Genomic DNA, 17,981 nt, shown 5'->3' with positions numbered 1-17,981 from the left:
ACGGATTCCCAGCAGGCCTGCCGCAACTTCCTACAGGGAAGAATTGGAAGACCTGATGCACAAGTCCTAGCCCAGATACTCAAGGAAGACACTGAGGACATCACCACCCAAACCATCATCTGGATACCGGGCCACACTGGCATCATCGGTAACCCTCAGGCTGACAGAGCAGCTCGAGGATTCGTGCATAACCGAGCACTCATCATGCTGGCTGCAGAAGACCCGAACCCTGTTGACCTAGAGTATTCAGCCATTGTGAACCACCACAGAGGGAGTTGCTTGCTATATCCACCACCCCATTGTAATCTAGACAGAGGATGCCACTGCTTACGTAGGCTCCAGACAGGCACTTGGAAGAACCTGCACATATTACATCGCATACACCCCACAGCCTACATGGACAGATGCCTGTAGTGCGGGACACACCAATTTTATACCATATTAAGTGGGAGTGCATGCTGCACAACATAGAACACCATGACACGAACATCACGAGGGAGCAATAGGAGGCACTGCTGACCAGCTTGGCCCTCGACGACCAGCTCAAGCTGATCCAGAGAGCTGGGAAGATGGCAAGAGCCTGTGGAGCCCAGGACTAGGGGCCCTGACCATTAGCGATTATTCTGATTATTCTTTTAATAAAGTTTATCTCTCCTATCCTACAATGTGTCAGCAGTAGCTAGCAGCTTGCCTGGAACGTACAGTACCTTAAAACACTAGTGCATCTACTTGAATAGCAGGCGTTGTATCCCGGTTTTTCATGCTGGTGTTAACAGCGCAAAACGTAGAACGAGACAAGAAGACGACACCACAAGCACTGTGGTGTCTTCTCATCTTGTGTCCCTTCTACATTCTGTGCTGTTATCACCAGGATGGATAACCGACAAGCCCAACAAGGAGCCCAGGCTGCTATTCTAGTGAAATGCATTTCTTGTTGTGTCCTGAGTGATAGTAAATCCACCTCCATGTCACGCATAAGTGTTGTTAGTGGCTGATGGTCTGTCTTAATGACGAATAGGAGGCCTCAAAGAAATTCGTCAAAGCACTGTATGGCCCATGTGACAATATATATATTTATATACGTCATATATATATATATATATATGACAATATAAGCAATAGTTAGTGCATGGCATGTAACAGAGGCAGTGTGTATTACTAACAGAAAAGGCTAAGTAGAAGACTTGAAAGGAACAGCATAGTTGGCCCAGCTTTCTGTTTTTCTATGGAGCCCTTTCTGTTAGCCGTGAATGATACTTGCCGTATTGTCGTGACAAGGTACTGGTGCTAAATCAAGTGCAAGCCCTACTTGGATGTGTCAAGCCATGCAGACAGGACCTGTCGTGTGTGGAAGTGACGCCCTTTCCTGTACTGTCGTTCCTTCACATTGTACCGTGCCTTTACACTGCAACCAAATACGTACCAACTACCTTGGCAGCAAGTAATGATGCCTTAAAACAGTGACAAATGTTCACAAGAAGATTGAAGCTCCAAGTGATGAGCAGTGGTCCAACAAGGAATGTCGCTGAAGCCAACATTTGGAGAAGGGGACTTGGTCTTTGTCAGTACAGCAACTGCTTTTGTTAGTAGCATTTATGTACAGTATGCGTAACTCACTCTCTACCACACTCAATGGTAAATGAAAAGGAGAATAAGCTGATGCATAAAATCAGTGTTGCCTCAGCTACTAATTTATCAGTATGTCAGCTGGTTATTGCACATTTTTATGATCTAGTGACAAAGTTTGGAATGTAATTATTTTGGTGTCTTCCAGAAAAGCAATAGCAAAATATACTACTTCAAATTTTAAAAGTTTTTCTGCCACTTTCTACAAAATCTTATACTGTTTCAATAGATAGGTGCTAAAGCACAGTGAACCTTTTACTATGCACAAGCAATATGTGATTTTTTCTATTATTGGGCTTAAGCATAAGGTCCAAAACGCACTACACGCTTCAGATTTCACCTATCAGATGTCATCTGAGGCCCTCGTAAAACTAGTTTGAAGCTTGGAAAAGGGCGTCTTGTAAATACTTATGGTCTTCCAGATTCTTTGTTCACTATGCGGTTTTTCAAAACGCGCACAGCATTAAGAATTTAGGGGGTTATTATGTTGAGTTATTGCTCCCAGACGGCGCAAAGCAGAAGCAACAATAGTCATTAGATTCGTGCCGGCAAAAACTTCTTTTAAAATACCTCTTTTGTCAGCCCAAATAATGTTCTGATTTTTCCTGATTTTTCAAGCAAAAATCTGCCACAATTTCTTAATGACCGGTAGTAACACTGCATGGAGTAGGGTGAGGGAAGTCTGAAGTGTTTTGAGGGGGGGGGGAAGGGGGGGAGGGGGGGAGGTAGTTGTCATAGTAAGGGAACAAGTAAGGATACAGCTGTCAGTTCCTTCAAAAAGCAGGGGTGACATAAACGGAAAAGAATCTACACATGTAAGCAGGCATCATGGGCACACATGTGCACCACTTATTACGTTGTGAGCTACTTCCGACTACAAGTTTTCAGAGCACAGGATCTGCAGAAAAAATTAAATTTCATTCCAACCGTCTTGTCTGTTTCAATATCGAAAGGCACAGTGCACACTTTCCCAAGCAACTTCTCCACTGTGCCCCTCAGTTCCAAGATTATTTGCAAAGGCACTACAAAACTTAGCATTCTTGCAGCATCAATCCTTTTAAAACTTCCTGTGGTCGGTTGTACAATAATGAATGTGCATGTAGACTCACCTGGATGCGTAAGGTGAGTATAACTCTTGGGTCGATCCCATATTCCGGTTTCTGACCACAGCATTGGTCACACATACTGCACATCACACAAAAGATTATGAGGGGAGAGGTGGCAGGGATCAGTGAAATAATGCAGTTATGTTTTCAGTATTTCTTGGTGTCATATTGTCTTAAAGTCCACATCTAAAGCCAACAGTAATGCACATGTGGAAGATTTTAAAGGTGCTGCCACCACACTGCACAAGGTTTGGTGTATTTCTAGCTGAATAGCTTCTCTAGTGCAAGCTCGAGCTTTCAGATGCTTGACACGTGGGCCACATTACTGACAAAGCTGTTCCAGTGAGTGCGTCATAAACAATAATACAGCAACACCTGTGCATATAATGTTGCTTCATAGGTATCCATGAAGCACACATACCTTTTAATGTAATAGCATATGATGGTCGACAGCTTCTTTCATTTTCTTAGATTTCTTATATTAGGAGTACCCCATTCTTGGGCGATTGGGTAATGTGCCACTATATAGATACGTATCATTCCAACACAGTGGGTTTATAATTCTTAAATTCATGCCAACTGAGGGACGAGAGGTGTTACAGTTTAAATACTGGTGCTTGGTGACGAGTTGGTTGTTGAACGCCTTTGAAAATAGAGTATGAAACAGGTTAGGGAGGAAGGAAGCAGGCAACATATGAGGATTGCCCCTTGTTTAGTACATGCTGTTATAGTTTTCAGACATGTTCAAGGACTGGCCACATGAGCAGCAGAGTAATAACACTGTATGCTGCGACTCTTTCCCCACCCTTGACTGGACCATACCCGAAGCTGAATTCAGTCCAATTAAGTCAAGGCATAGTCCCCAGCAGTCACTGAAACCAGAAGTTGAAACAGTATGCAGATCGTGACTTTGGGATGTAGAACCTCATAATTTCATCTTCTATTTTAATTATTATTATTATTAAAGGCCTCCTCTTGAGCTGATATGAAAATGCCGTTTAGATACAGAAAACTCTGGTATTTACGAGGTAACCGCGAGACAAGAAACGGCAGTTTATTAAAAGCGTAATGACTCCAAATGATCCAAACGCCCGACAGTGCGCGTGCTCGTAAAATGAATACTGAAACAAATCGACGCCCGATAGCAACGGCAGCATTACAATAGCGACATTTTCTGCTGACTCCCGTGAACAACTATAGCGGCCTCCGAGATTGCCTCGGCGGCGCCCGTGCGATCTCGGAGGCCACGGCGTGATACATTCAGTCCATACTGACCACAGTCTCCGATGCGGAAGACGGCTGCCACCTGCGCCACTTGGCTCCTGTCGCCCCAGCAGGCGGCGTTCACTGTGTCGCGCAGGGAGTCGCGGAGCGTGAAGTTGAGGACGCTGCGCTCCGCGCTGCCGCTGCGGACGCCCGATGACGCTGTACGCGGGTGGGGAAAAAAAAGGGGGGTGCGGGAAACGTGACATATTCAGGTCAGGTCAGTTTATTTCCTTAAAATATTCTAGTACACTGTACTTAAAGGCCCCTTTATCAGGGGTGTTGTTGTCACAGGGATGTTGGCCAATCAGAACTGTCAAGATGGTGAATGGGAATTCGGCAGTGTCTAGACCATTTCTTTCCAAAGAACAAGTGCTCCGCTTAGGCCACAGGCCAGTTCCTTTTTTTTTTCCTAATAAATATTTGTTCCCCGCTTACCCCTACGCGACGCGCCGGGAAAAGGTCTATGCAGACTTTTAGTCATCTGATTGTATGGCGTCCATTCTTGTCAATCTTGATGAATTACTACTATCACTAATCTTCTTAAGCATGAGGACGAATACCGAGATCACAGCTTTTCCGCAATGTAAATGTGAATATAGCAAAGCTTAATTGTGCATGCACCACATTGCATGGCCCTACATCCGCCTGGCGCACAGCCATACCTTTGAGTTCGCTCAATTGCGTATATCAACTTTTTGCAGGTGACCTTTTCGGCTCTCAAGTTGGCTACGAGGACGTATGCAGTAGGCCAACAATTTGTTTCATTAAAATATATATTCCGTTTTTTAAAGGATTGTGCGCGGTGTAAGCGAGTTGAAAGTATGACTGCAGGGCCATATTTTTATGACCGGAAAGCTGTGCAGTGTCATGTGCGCTGTGCGTTAAGAGGAAAGATGGAGGAGTATCGGTCTCCTGGTCAAAGTATTAGTACCTCCAAAATGCAAGAATACGGCTTGTGGTTATGAATAAATTACATTGTTCATCCACACTGCTGGTTATCGATTTCGGCCATGCATTCGGCTCTGTCCTGTGAAGTGAAAACTATATACTGCGCCTCTCGTGATCGCGTTCCATTTGTGACGGACGGCACAATTACTGCAGCATTTATCAAACTTACCCGAGCTGACAGCGATGGATCGAACAGCCTGTTTAGCAATAACAATGCCTAAGACAGTTACTTTGGTTGCGTTAGGGTCCAACCTGTCAATCGATGTCCTGTTGAGGACAGCGTCGCGTTCCATCTGCGACAACGCGCTTGCACTGGCGTTAGATGGAAACATTACAGATCCAAGTAAATCACACTGCGATTGTTCGAAATTCAGATCAACTGCTCATGTACGTACTGCAAGTTTGCGAACCTTAAGCTTGTCCGGACTCCTAGTGTCATGTATCTTTTAGAGTTTTAAATGGTGAAGCCAGACTTCGTCTGGCATATATGGGACCTGTTAAAGTGCGGTTTCAGTTGTCTGTTCAGTAAAGCGTTTTTCTTTATTATCATTAACATTTTTAATGCAACTAAACCAACGGATGTGCTATCAAATTTGCGGTTAATGGTCTTCTGCTATGTTATAACGGCTAAAAGTTTGGTGAAGCGAAATGGAATAGGCATGGTATTTTTCGTCTGCTGCGATAAGCGCCCCAAAGCATCCGCATAGCTATCCTAGAACGTAGGTTCATGAGCGCACAATTACAGTGCTTCAAATTTCTATCTGTCTTTCTTGCTTTTAGACCAACAGGCGCGCACATCTGTCCTGAAAACTTCGAGAGCACTGCCACGCGCTCCTCTGGGTATACATGCACGTCGACACTTCGATTTAAATAATTTCAGTCGGCATTGATGGCAAGCTTGCCTTAATAATATGCATGTTGTGGACATTCCAAACTACACCATAACAGCTCTATCGAGCCTAAAGTCTATATTTTATATATTTTTTACGCACGGCACCCTGAACTAATAATTTGTTTGTCAATTTAGTAGGTGGACTGACTTTTGAATGTGTGTCCGCGAACGTCTTTCAAATGAGTATAGTTTTTAATCGCATTTCGGTCAACTAGTGTGTAACGGAATTACTGTCAAGTACTGTGTATAATTGGCGTATAAATATGGCGCCTACAAGTACTTCGGAGCAGCTTTAAGGTCAACTGTTTGAGCAATTAGCTTGAACTTGGTAATGCACGATGAAGAACGACGCGCGAGCGAGAGATACAAAGGCCGAAGTCGATCTCTTCGCGTCGTCTGCTAGTGTGCGCTTTCCACCCACAATGACCCGGTTGCATGCGTTTTCAGCCCGCAGGAGGGCCACAGGTGAAGGAAATAAAGTTATTTCCTTCCTTCATGTGGAAAAGCATATGCAGTAACTTCGCTAGTATGCAGAATGTACTTAATCATAGAAAAAAATGGCAAATGGCACCGAACCACAAAGACCCGCATTGCAGGCGCCAAAATAAAATTGGTGTCGCCGTGCGCGCAATTTTGTACATTACAGCCACCGCTTTATAGTTACGTCTATGAAAAAACTTTTGTAAATTGCCTAGAAGTTCAGCATAATTTTTTCGCCCATGGTTACAACTAATTAGAAGTGCCACAGCAGCATGCACAGCAGCCACAGTGTTAAGGGGGCGCAGCGAGCGCTGAGGCTCCTATACAAGGTCCTGTGGCCGGCTGTCAAGTCAGATGGCGTCTGGCGTCTCGACCGCGTGGGCTCTGTGCCGCCCGTCCGTTGTCGGCGGTTATTAAAAGCGCTTGCGTCTTCATGGAGTGCGGCCTCTGTGGCCCCTGCTGAAGTTCACGCAAAAACAGCGCAGGAGGCCCCTTCTGCAGTGCGTCGCGACAGCGCCAGCAACGTCAGCTTGGAAACCAGAGAGTGGCGTGGTTACGAGTGTCGTCGACGTAAGTCATGCAGCGGGGCGGCAAGCGTGGTGGCGGCCCAGGGCGAGGCCCAGCCCGGGGCAGAGGACGTGGCCGCGGTGAGAAAGGCATTTATTGTTTGTTTCTTGATGCAGCGCGCGACCGTGTCTCTTGACGATATGGACGGAGCGACCTGCCTTTCGCGTCTGTCCGCATCCGTAGCGTCTCAACGTCAGTTTGCGGCGTACGCTTATAGCTGTATGCTTGCATGCTTATATATGAAGGCATTGCCAGAACTCGCGTTCCTCTTGCGTATGGACTCCGAGCACCTATTTGTGCATGTGTTGTGATTTTCACTTAACTGGCAGGAAAAACAAAGGTTAGGCCTCGTACTAACTCTGCGTTGGGCACCTTCGCACTAGGCTAGTGTATAATGCGGCTTACTAGTATATGTTGCGGATTTGGCGCGAGGTAATACTCGTACGTGTTCGTATTTTGTGTGCGTAAGCCGCGTGCTGCAGTTTAAGGTAGTATGCTGTTTAATTCTTGACCACGGGGTCGTCCAGACTACGCTGAGCGTGGCTCGCACTCAATAAGTGCATGGTGTGCTATAAATGAAAGCACCGGCCATTCCAATGCGTTTAAACTGTCCGGATTTGGCTCCTTAGTCGCCTCTTGCATGTAGAGTGAGCTGACGACCTCCCTAGTTCATTTGAAATGTTCATCTTTGAAAGCAGAACTATAGCTTCGATGGCAGCTGTAATGGCGGCCGTTTTCAGGCACCGGAGGTTCGTGTGCATGTCGTCCGGACGTCAGAGAGATTGCTGTGTTCTCAATAGCTTTTTTTTTTCGTTTTGTTTGTTCATCTGAGCGCTCAAAGCGTAGTGCTTCGAGGCAGGGTCGTAGCCATGGGGGGGGGGGGTCTTATGGGGCTTCAGCCCCCTTCCCCCCGAAATTTTTTCGTGCTGTCCATGCACCGCCGACCAAAGCAACCCCCGGCGCCGGAAATCGTTCTGGATTTTTTCTAGAATGTCTTTTTCACGCTCGAAAAGACATTTCACCGCGAACATTGCGAACTCGGGCTGGATTTCGCGGTAACACCCATGCACCTAGAGTCGCATAATGCAAGGAGCCCCCTCCGAGCAGAAAGGGCGTTTTGATGCCGAGCGGGCTCGTCGCGGCATATCGCGGAGGACGCGGAATCTGCGGAGCGCATGGATGTCAATTCCGAAACTTCATGGGTATAAAGTTCTCTGTAACTTTTAATGTGAAAGGTGCATTGACATTTCCAAAGTTGGGCTTTAGATTTTCAATTGCGGAACTTTGTGGGTTTAATGTTGTTGTAAACATTTGGCACCAAAGGTTCATTGGCTTTTCTAAAATCTTGCATCGGAACATACGACACAAGCGCAATCAACACACTATCAGACAAGTTGGCAAAGCACGCAGCGAAGTCCAATGAGACGAAACGTTGTGGTGGTTCATTTGTGCCGTCATGTCACATAAAATAAATCTTTTTTTTTTTTGTCTACGATTAAGCATATATGTCAAGATACTAGGCCAGCCAAGGTAACTACGTTCTTATTTATTTTTTCTACTTTGACTTTTGTTTGCAAGGACACATTGAGCCTCTTCAATTTTTTTTTCTTGTTCTCGCTACCCTACCTGCGGGCTGCCAGAGCCAGGGAGAGCACATGCCTTTTTCTGGTGCTGCCCCTACCACCGCGTGGCGCACGTCGGTGCACGTTCGGTTTTCTCTGGCCGAGTGGATTTTCGCCTTCGAGTTTTGGACATTTTCTAGCTAGCAGACTAGAAAAAGAAACAATGGTCGCTCGCCGCCATCACTGTGGGGACTCGACGGATTGCAGCGCATTCACCTGAGCACAACCTCTCTGGAATATGTTGTCTCGCCGTTGTAGGATACAGAGCAGCATGCGTACATTTCTTTGTGGGCGAAGCGTCTCGCGTTTTCTTCGATATTCTTTTGGTAGCAACATTAGGTGCCCAAAGTAGGCATTCGATTGTGGCTAACAGGCTTTCATTTGCGTTGGTTCATTTCGGTGGCCCCGCCTCAAAAGGAAGAAAAAAATACATTGTTGCGACGCAGCAAATTCCTGCATGGTGAAAGTTCGATTTTGTTACTTCTTTTACGAAAAGTAATGGGCCACGGGACGCTTCAGTTGCCGGATACTCTTACGATATTATTGCGATAGCAATTCTATGGACACTCCCAGCACATTCCTGTCATCGCCGTCGCCCTTGTGTTTCGTATAAAGTCCAAGGGTGATAACATGGCACGCGCCGCATGGTGTATGTGCGAGGAAAAAAGTGGGGAGCATGCGTGCTGCCTTCCGGCGCGCGCTTTACATCGGGGGAAGTGGAAGGAGGGTGGGCGGGCCTTAGGATTCTGTGATTGCGTAACATGTTTATTTGCCTTGTTTGACACATTATAACAGTGGCTTTTTCTGAGAGAGAGAGAGTGAACTTTAATAAGCACCAGCAGTTTTGTCGGCTGGGCCTAGGCCTCCCACGATGGGACGTCGAGGTCTTGCCTCTTCGCCGCTTCGTAGGCCTGCTGGGTCGCCCAGAGTTGGTCGTCGAGGTGGGAGCTGCGCAGGGCGGCGTGCCATCTCGACGAGAGGGTCACGGGATTAAGGTCTTGGTATTGGTGTTTGCACTCCCACAGCATGTGGGGGAGTGTTGCCGATTCAGTTTTACAGACCTTGCACGTCTGGCTCGGGTAGATGTCGGGGTATATAGTGTGATAGCGTGTGAGGGAGGGGTATGTATTCGTCTGTAACAGGCGAAGGGTGGTTGCCTGTGCCCTGTTTAACTTGCAGTGAGGGGTGGGGAAGGTTCTTCTTGAGAGGTAAAGTGACTTTACAAGGTCGTTGTATCTTGTAAGGCGGTCGCGTCCTGTGGGTGCACCTGCACAGTCTCCGGCACGGTTGACTAGTCCTCGTGCTACGGAGTGTGTAACCTCGTTGAGGTTGGTGAGGTGCGGGTGGACAACGCCGGCGTGTGCTGGGATCCAGACGAGGGTGATCTGATTTTCAGACGAATGCGGGGCTTGTCGTAAGATGCGGAGTGATTGATGAGAAATGCGACCTTTGATGTAGTTGTTGACTGCTGCGCGAGAATCGCTCACTATGGTGTGGCAGGCTGGGTCAAGAGTGGCCAGGGCGATGGCCACTTCCTCGGCCGTCTCGGCATTTTTGGTAATGATGCTGGCAGCATGTCGGAGCAAGCCGGCTGCTGTGGTAACCGCCGCAAAGCGCCGTCCATCTTGGTACTCAGCTGCGTCGACGAAGGTGACGCCCGCGGTGTTGGCGTAAGCTTTGATGAGGGAAGTAGCTCGTGCCTTCCTGCGTTCTTTGTTGTAGTCTGGGTGCATGTTTCTCGGAATAGGGTCGGCGTGTATCCATTGCTGAATGTCGCGTGGTATTGGGTGTTTATCTCCATGTTGACGATGGTAGGTTATATTAAGCTTGTTTAGAATGCTGCGGCCCGTTTCCGTGAGAGTAAGCCTCTCTAGTTGAGATCGACGTTGGGCCTCGATTAACTCGTCTAGCGTGTTGTGGATACCTAATTGTAGTAGAAGTTTCGTGCTGGTGTGGTTGGGTAGTCCTAAGGCCTGCTTATAGGCTCCTCTAATGATGATGTCCAGTTTAGACTTCTCAGCTTTGTACCAGTTGAGAAAGGGCGCAACATAAGTAATCTGACAGACGATAAAAGATTGGACAAGGCGGATGAGGCTGTCTTCCTTCATACCCCCTCGCCGGTTGGTCACTCGTTTCAGCAGTCTGGATGTATTGGCGGTCTGTCGAAGGATCTTTGAGATAGCCGTAGAGTTAGCTCCGTTGGCTTCTATGGTCATACCAAGAACGCGGATGCAAGGGACCACGGGTATGGGTCTGCCATCACTCAAGTGGAGTTCGATTTCCTCGTATTGGCGTTTAGTCGTGGAGCCCCGCGAGGGGCGTCCACGGAGTGTGGGACGGTATAGGAGAAGCTCCGACTTTTCAGGGGAACAGCGGAGTCCCGTGCCTTCAAGATAATTTTCTACGACGTCAATGGAGTCTTGTAGGGCAGTTTCGATTTGGCCGTCACTGCCCTTTGCAGCCCAGATTGTAATGTCATCGGCGTATATGGTGTGTTCAATGCCGTCGAGTTTTTGTAGTTCTTGGGCTAATCCAATCATAACCAGATTAAACAGTATTGGGGAAATGACAGAGCCTTGTGGTGTGCCCGTGCTGCCGAGGGAGAGTTCCTCCGATCGAATGTCTCCGACCGACAGGAAGGCCTTCCGATTGGATAGAAAGTCACTTACGTAGTTGTAAGTGCGTTCTCCAAGGTTGAGCAAGGAGATGCGCTGAAGGATGGTGGAGTGCCTTATATTATCGAAGGCGCGCTCGAGGTCGAGGCCCAAGATCGCCTTCGTGTGACGGGATTTGCCATCTAGGATCTGATGCTGAAGTTGGAGCATAGCGTCTTGGGTGGAAAGATGCTGTCGAAAGCCGATTATCGAGTGGGGATAAGCACATGTGTCTTCGAGGTGAGTGTTTACACGGGTTAGGAGTGCGTGCTCCATGACCTTGCCTACACATGAAGTTAGTGATATGGGCCGGAGATTGGCGAGGCTAGATGGCTTACCGGGTTTGGGGATGAGAATTACTTTGGCTGTTTTCCATGTCGGGGGAATGGATCCCTGGCGCCAGCAGGTGTTGATGTATTCGGTGAGTTGTTGCACCGAGGGGTCATCTAGATTTCTTAGTGTTTTATTCGTAACACCATCTGGGCCTGGCGCCGAACGGCTGTTCAGCTTATGTAGGGCAGCATGAATCTCTGCCAAGCTGAAATCTTCATCAAGGGCAGGGTTGGAGGTCCCTGTGTATGGGCCGTGAGGTTGAATGGGCCCAGATGGGATGTACTTTCGACATAAGCTATTCTTAACGTGGTCCTGGCCATGCGTCTTGCTCTCTGTGAATAAAAGCTTGGCGAGGCGATCTTGTTGATATGAGTGGGTGGTGGTGCTGTCAATCAAATGTCTGAGGATTTTCCACGAGCGGGGTTGGTGGAGTTGCCCGTCTAGAGAGTGACATAGCTCTGTCCATTGCTGTCGACTTAGAACTCGGCAGTGTGCTTCAATTTCCTTGTTGAGAAGTGCGACCTTCCGTCTGAGTCTTCTATTGAGCCGTTGTCGCTTCCATCTAGAGAGGATGGATGATTTGGCCTCGATAAGGTGAGCGAGTCTACTGTCCATGCGCTCAGTCGGGGCGTCTGTTGTGATAATGCGGGTGGCCGATTTAGTATCGGACAGTAGATCGCATGACCATGATTCTATGTCGGTAATGGGAGTGTCCGTCGTTGCTGTTACACGGCGTTTACGGAACGCATCCCAGTCCGTCCAAGTAAAGTCCCTCGTTCTTCCCATAACGGCTGTTAGGTGTGGGAGAGTAATTTCGATGATGCAGTGATCACTCCCGAGGTCGTGTTGGGTGTTGCGCCAATGGGCGTTGTCTGCGTTTTTGGTGAACGTGAGGTCTGGCGTCGTGTCTCGTTCAGTAGAAGTGCCGAGGCGAGTGGGGAAGGCTGGGTCAGTGATGAGTGTAAGCCCGAGATCATGGGAGTCTTGCCATAAGTTACGACCTGCAGCAGAGCTGTGTCTGTAACCCCATCCTGTGTGCGGGAGATTGAAGTCACCTCCGATGATAAGGGGGCTGCTGCCTGCGATATTAAGGGCCTTTTTGAAGAGGGTTAGAAATCGGCTATGGCGTTGAGATGGAGTATTGTAGATGTTGAGGATAAATATTCCTTCCTTTCTTTTTCTGTGCGGGATGAGCTCAATGAAGAGGTGTTCGGTGCACCGATCGTTGAGATTGTGTTCGATTGCCGTAATTCTTTTTCGAACGAGTGCGGAGACTCCGTGTGGAGCGTTGTTCGCAGTGAAAGAGTGATATCCTGGAAGGCTGACCGGAGTATTGTGCGTTTCCTGGAGCAAGATTACGTCGGGTTGACATGAAGTAGTACGGAGGTGTTGACGGAGAACGGGCTGTTTATGGAGGTAGCCTCGGCAGTTCCACTGCCACAATGTTGTGTCAGTTTTAGTGTGGGCCATGATGAAGGATAGGGGATGCCACAGGTGGCAGGGTGGCGGCGACGGCTCCTGTGGTGTCCATGGCTACGGTTTGAGCGGTGGAAGCGGTTTGTGTGAAAAGGGTTTGAATATTAGCTTCCATGGCGGTGACTCTGTGCATAAGGGCGATTAGAGAATTCTGTAAAGCTTCCACCGTGCTTTGGAGCGTTACGAGCATATCCTTGACCTCGGAGCGTACTTGGCCCTGAGCTCCTTCTTGGAGGGCACGCTTTTTGGGGGCTGGTCTTGAGAGTTCTTCAGTTTGGCTGTTGTTAGCGGGTTCTGGGGTGTTAGGTGTAGGTTGGGTTTTGGGTTGTTTGAGGCTGTGAACCTCCTGGGTAAGCTTTTGGATTAAATCACGCATAACTGCGTTTTCTTTCTTAAGGTGTTCGATGTCGGTGTTGTCTGTGTTGGGTTTAGGCAGCGGGGGGGATTTTACGTGACCCTCTCGCGAGACGCCCGTCAGGGCCTCTGCGAAGCTCACCTTTTCTGAGGTATGTCTGGCTCCTGGAGTCGACGTGGATCTTGATCTGGACCGACCTCGATCCGACCTCGGTCTGGAGAGGGAGCGGGACCGGGACCGGTGCTTGGTCTCCATGGACGGGAAATCTTCTGATTGAAGGGCTGAATTCTGTGCTACTCGGCGTTCTCCGAGGCGTCTTCGTATAACATACGGCGTTTTGTATCTGGCAGTACAAGATTTGTCCGCTGTGGGGTGGGGTCCACCACACAACATGCACTTGGGTGTACACTGATGCTCTTGATCTGGGTTGCGAGCTCCGCAGCCCCGGCAGATCTTGTTATTAGGGAACGGGCAAACGTCCATGCGGTGCCCGAGACGGCCGCAGTGGTAACAGATATCGATCTGCTTGCGGTACAGGGAGCATGGGATTAGTGTTGCGCCATACCGAACCATGTATGGTACGTCAGGTCCGTCGAAGGCAATGACGATGGTCGTGGTGGAACCGATTCGCTTTGCGGCCAGGGCTAGAGGATTGCGATCATTTATGATGTTAGCATCGACTTGTCTGGCGTCATCGGTGAGAGGGATGCCTCTGATGACCCCTTTGGTGGTATTATCTGGGGCGGCTTCATACGCGCTGACCTCGTGGGTTACCCCGTTGACTTGGATGGACTTGATTCTTGCGTACCGGTCCGCATTTTGCGGGCTGGGCGTGCTGATCACCATGATGTTTTGCTGGTTGTTCGAGCATATTGTGTCGTGTTGACTGTCTTCTGAGCTAAGTTGCGCTGCTTGAAGAATAGCTGCAGTCACAGTAGGGCTGCCGACCTTGGAAATATTGAGTGCTCCTTTGGGTCTGACGATGATCTTGATCTCATTTGCTGGTAGTGGGAGCATGCGCCCGGCCTTGAGAACCTGAGTTTTAACTTGCTGCCTGGGTTTATAGCGAGAGCGAGAGTCTTGCGTCCTAGGTTGTTGTTCTTGGGATAGTTTTCGGCACCGCTGCTCGTCTGGGCGACGGGTGGTACACCGACGGGAACGGGCCGTACACCAGCCCATCTCGGTGGTTAACTCTTCTGGGGAAATATCTTTGCCACATACTTGGACTTCCATGCTTCGAAGATTTGGCCAGGGGCTTGTGCGTCGTAGCAGAGCTCGCACGGACACGCGCGGGAACGTGCCAGGTAGCCTATGTAGGCCGAGCACCTGGCGCACGCGCTTAGCCTTAGCGCGGCGACGGCGTGATCGTAACACAAAAGTGGTCGCGGTCCCGGAAAAATAAATGTCCCACCTGATAACTTGGTATCTACAGAGTCCTGGTGGTCTCACAGTTCGAATGGTACAAAATTAGGGCTGGTGTGCACAGAAAATCGCGGCGAAAACATTTCGAGAAGACGGAGCCGATGAAAACACAAGCTATGAACGCTGCACTTCTTCTTCCTCCTCTCGGCTTTTTCTGAGATGCATAGATTTATTGGACACTTATATGTATATTTAAATATCTTGTTGCGAGGTTTTGTGTATACGTGCATGAGCTTTGTTTCCAGTGACACTTTGTTGCCCTTTATCAAGCTGTATCTTTGTATATTGGCACCTGTATATTCCATTATATCTTCACATTTCTAATGTACGAGGGCGAGTCAAATGAAAGTGAACCAACCCACCCTGCGCAATAATGGTTCGGTTCATTATCTGCAAGGCATGCGCGTAGCACACAAGCATCTCCCATTTACAAAAGTGACATGCAGGTGTGAGGATAAATATTCTTTAATACTCTCATACACTCGGTTGAACATGGTTGTGTGACGTAATGGATGCTCCAGAAGTTGAGCAGCGTGGTCTTGTGAGGTTTTCGACTGCTGAAGGTATTTCGTAAAAAGAAATAAGTTGCCGAAGGGCTGCCGTGTCCGTTGAACATCCGATTTCATTGGCGACTGTGAAGCATTGGAGCGAACGGTTCGAAGGACGTGAAAGTTGCAAAGATGATCCAAGACCGGGCCAAAGTCGCCGTGCAATCACCCCCAACACAATTGCAAAGGTTGATGAGCTGATTAGACAATAACGGAGGATAAGCATTGATGAACTGGCAGAGCGTGCCAACATCAGCCACGGTTTTGCTTCCGCCATAATTCATGAACATCTCGGTTATCGGTCCTTGTGTGCGCAATGGATGCCCAAGATGTTGAACCCCCGCCAGAAGATGGAGAATTTTGGCACTGCCTTGACTCATCTGATCTGGTATGACAATGGGGATGACATCTTGTCTGCAATATTGATCTGGGGCGAACCATGATGCCACTACTAAGAACCTGAAACACGACGGCAAAGCTTACGGGGGAACATATGAATTTGCCACCCCCAAAGAAAGCATAGGCAGTCATTTCCGCCGGAAAGGTGTTGACTTTTTTTAGATCGTCGGGGCCCATTACTGATAGAATTTGCCAGATATTTAAAGAGTATCAATTTGCGATATTGTGAAACGCCGGATTGGTTGCGTGTCGCAATCAAGAACAAATGACGGGGAATATAGATGAATGGGGTCATCTTGTACCCCACGTCGCTGATGTGGTTAATACAAAACTGGCAAAGTTCAAGTGGGAAACACTTCAACATCCGCCATACAGCTCGGACCTGTCGGCTTGCCACTTCCACATTTCGGGGCACCTGAAGAAACTGCTCAAGGGAACCAGATTCGTGTCTGACAATGACGTGCAAGAGTCAGTCACAGACTTTTTGAAGCAGCAACCCAAGGAGTTTTATGAGGCGGGAATCACGCAACTTGTTAGTCAATAGGACAAATGTCTAATTGTTCATGCAGACTAATCTTAAATAAGGTACCCCATTTGTCATATGTTCGCATTGGCTCACTTTCATTTGACTGGCCCTCGTATACTTAGCAAAAATTCTGGTTTTTATATGTGCTCTGTTGTGACTATAATTTTGGGGCAATTACTCATAATACACGACCGGTGACACCTGCTCCTGCGTAATATATTGGAGCAAAGGACAGCGTTATTCAGATGTTTCATCGGCCGTTGCATATGTACAAGGATGTAAACAAGGTTCTTGAATGACTTGTTCATTGTTCATTGACTTGTTCATTTCATGGCCTTTACATTTTTCATATCAGCGGCATGCACTGCTTTGCTGGTTTTGAACTGATACAGTTCTAAAGTTCGTGTGATATTTTCTTCACTTTTTAAATAGACAAACAAATTTCAAAAATATATCAGCATCTTTGGCAATGACAATGCAGTATGTATTTGATCCATGAATTCATGTATGTGATCCCTCGACAAATTGTTTAGCAGAAAGCTTTAGCTCGGGCCCAGTTCCGACGCGGTCTATTCAAATACATGCAAAACGCAGAAATGCTTTTCTGAGATAACCCCTGGATCGCTTTTAATGAAATTTGTTGCATTTGAGAGAGAGTTAAAGTATAGTGTCTGTTGGAAACGGAATTTCTATTTAGGGTCTGAATTTAGGGTATGAAGGGTACGCCACTCCTTCGCGGCGTACCCTTCCTGTCCACTGTCCCCTAGCTGCAAGAGCTTTATTAAAGTCTATTTGCCGAAGCCACCTGACGAACTGCCGCAGGTGGTTCTACGCGCTGCATCTTTGGTAATTGATAATTAATACGAGTCATACGGCGCAGTTGTGATCGCGATCAAGCTCGATCCAGATCGAATTTCTCGGTCGTGATTGGCTCCTTTCCACAATAAGCGCGAGAAAGCCAATCGCAGTTCAGAATTTCAATTCAGATCGGTCCCCATCACGATGTGACACCGCTATAAGGGAATCTCAATGAAGCGTGCCACTACACTTCAGCAGACACTATCTAAATTAGTGTCATTTAATGCATTTTAGTGTATTTATAATAAATCCATGATTACACCATTCTAAGACTCCTTCGAGATCACTCTGGTTCCTCTCTATATATGCCCCACCAATATATCAATCGTCCCTTGCTTTTGTGTACTGCGCTAGTGAATTTACACACACACAAACACACACACATGTAATGTGTGTGTTGATAGACATGTCCATATGAGTGTAGTGTCTTGCAGAGGCTGTGACGTTGTGTGCTACTTAGCTGACTGGACCATAGCCAGTCTGCAGGCTGCGCGTTCTCAGCAGATAAGAGCCTGACATCTCACTTTGCACCCACCGGTTTGTGTATATGCCCTTGCCTGAGCTTTAAAAGCAGACATATTAGTTTCCTTTCAGCAACAGATTTAGACAAACTTCAGCTAAGTACACTACGAATGTGCAGCACATGAAACCAACTTCTCTATGCATATGATGCAGCGTGGAGTCTAATATGCACCCTGTTTGTGAATATAATTTTCTTCCTGGGATATTACCTAACTCTCCTTCCTCTACGACACACGGTCACTCCAGCACTTGTCACCACATATGCATACAGACAGTGCCAACAGTTGATGACAAAATGGTGCCACACGTTTGCAACACCAGCCTGTTTGTCTGCTGCCTACACTCAACAAAATGGCTGTATGTAAAGTAGTTACAACTATA

The 17,981-nt window shown here is 47.7% G+C and overlaps 2 protein-coding genes across 5 annotated transcripts in view; one reads left to right on the top strand and one right to left on the bottom strand.

The window, feature by feature from the left end:
• hdm (meiosis specific with OB domains hold'em) overlaps positions 1-5,435 on the bottom strand; it is a 61,443-nt gene extending 56,008 nt beyond the window's left edge. Inside the window, exons 1-4 of one of the 3 annotated variants that reach the window (XM_065452805.2) lie at positions 5,342-5,435; positions 5,116-5,239; positions 4,008-4,157; positions 2,736-2,811 (exon numbers count right to left, since the gene is read on the bottom strand). In XM_065452805.2, coding sequence (XP_065308877.2) covers positions 2,736-2,811; positions 4,008-4,157; positions 5,116-5,239 — 350 coding nt within the window. In that variant the 5' untranslated portion in view covers positions 5,342-5,435. Of the gene's footprint in view, positions 1-2,735; positions 2,812-4,007; positions 4,158-4,433; positions 4,495-5,115 lie in introns of those variants that run through there. The other 2 variants (XM_065452804.2, XM_070524454.1) reach the window with 2 other exon arrangements.
• A 1,200-nt stretch (positions 5,436-6,635) lies between these two features.
• Positions 6,636-17,981, top strand: part of LOC135919096 (protein argonaute-2-like) — a 48,288-nt gene continuing 36,942 nt past the window's right edge. Inside the window, exon 1 of one of the 2 annotated variants that reach the window (XM_065452825.2) lies at positions 6,636-6,965. Coding sequence is in view for 1 of the 2 variants with exons in the window: in XM_065452824.2 (XP_065308896.2) it covers positions 6,896-6,965 (70 nt within the window). In the remaining variant the exon portion in view is untranslated. The remainder of the gene's footprint in view (positions 6,966-17,981) is intronic. The other variant, XM_065452824.2, reaches the window with a different exon arrangement.

This window comes from Dermacentor albipictus, chromosome 8 (assembly GCF_038994185.2).
Source record: "Dermacentor albipictus isolate Rhodes 1998 colony chromosome 8, USDA_Dalb.pri_finalv2, whole genome shotgun sequence".
In the NCBI taxonomy this organism is placed as follows: Eukaryota; Metazoa; Arthropoda; class Arachnida; order Ixodida; family Ixodidae; genus Dermacentor; species Dermacentor albipictus.
This window is presented reverse-complemented; position numbering and strand designations above follow the sequence as displayed.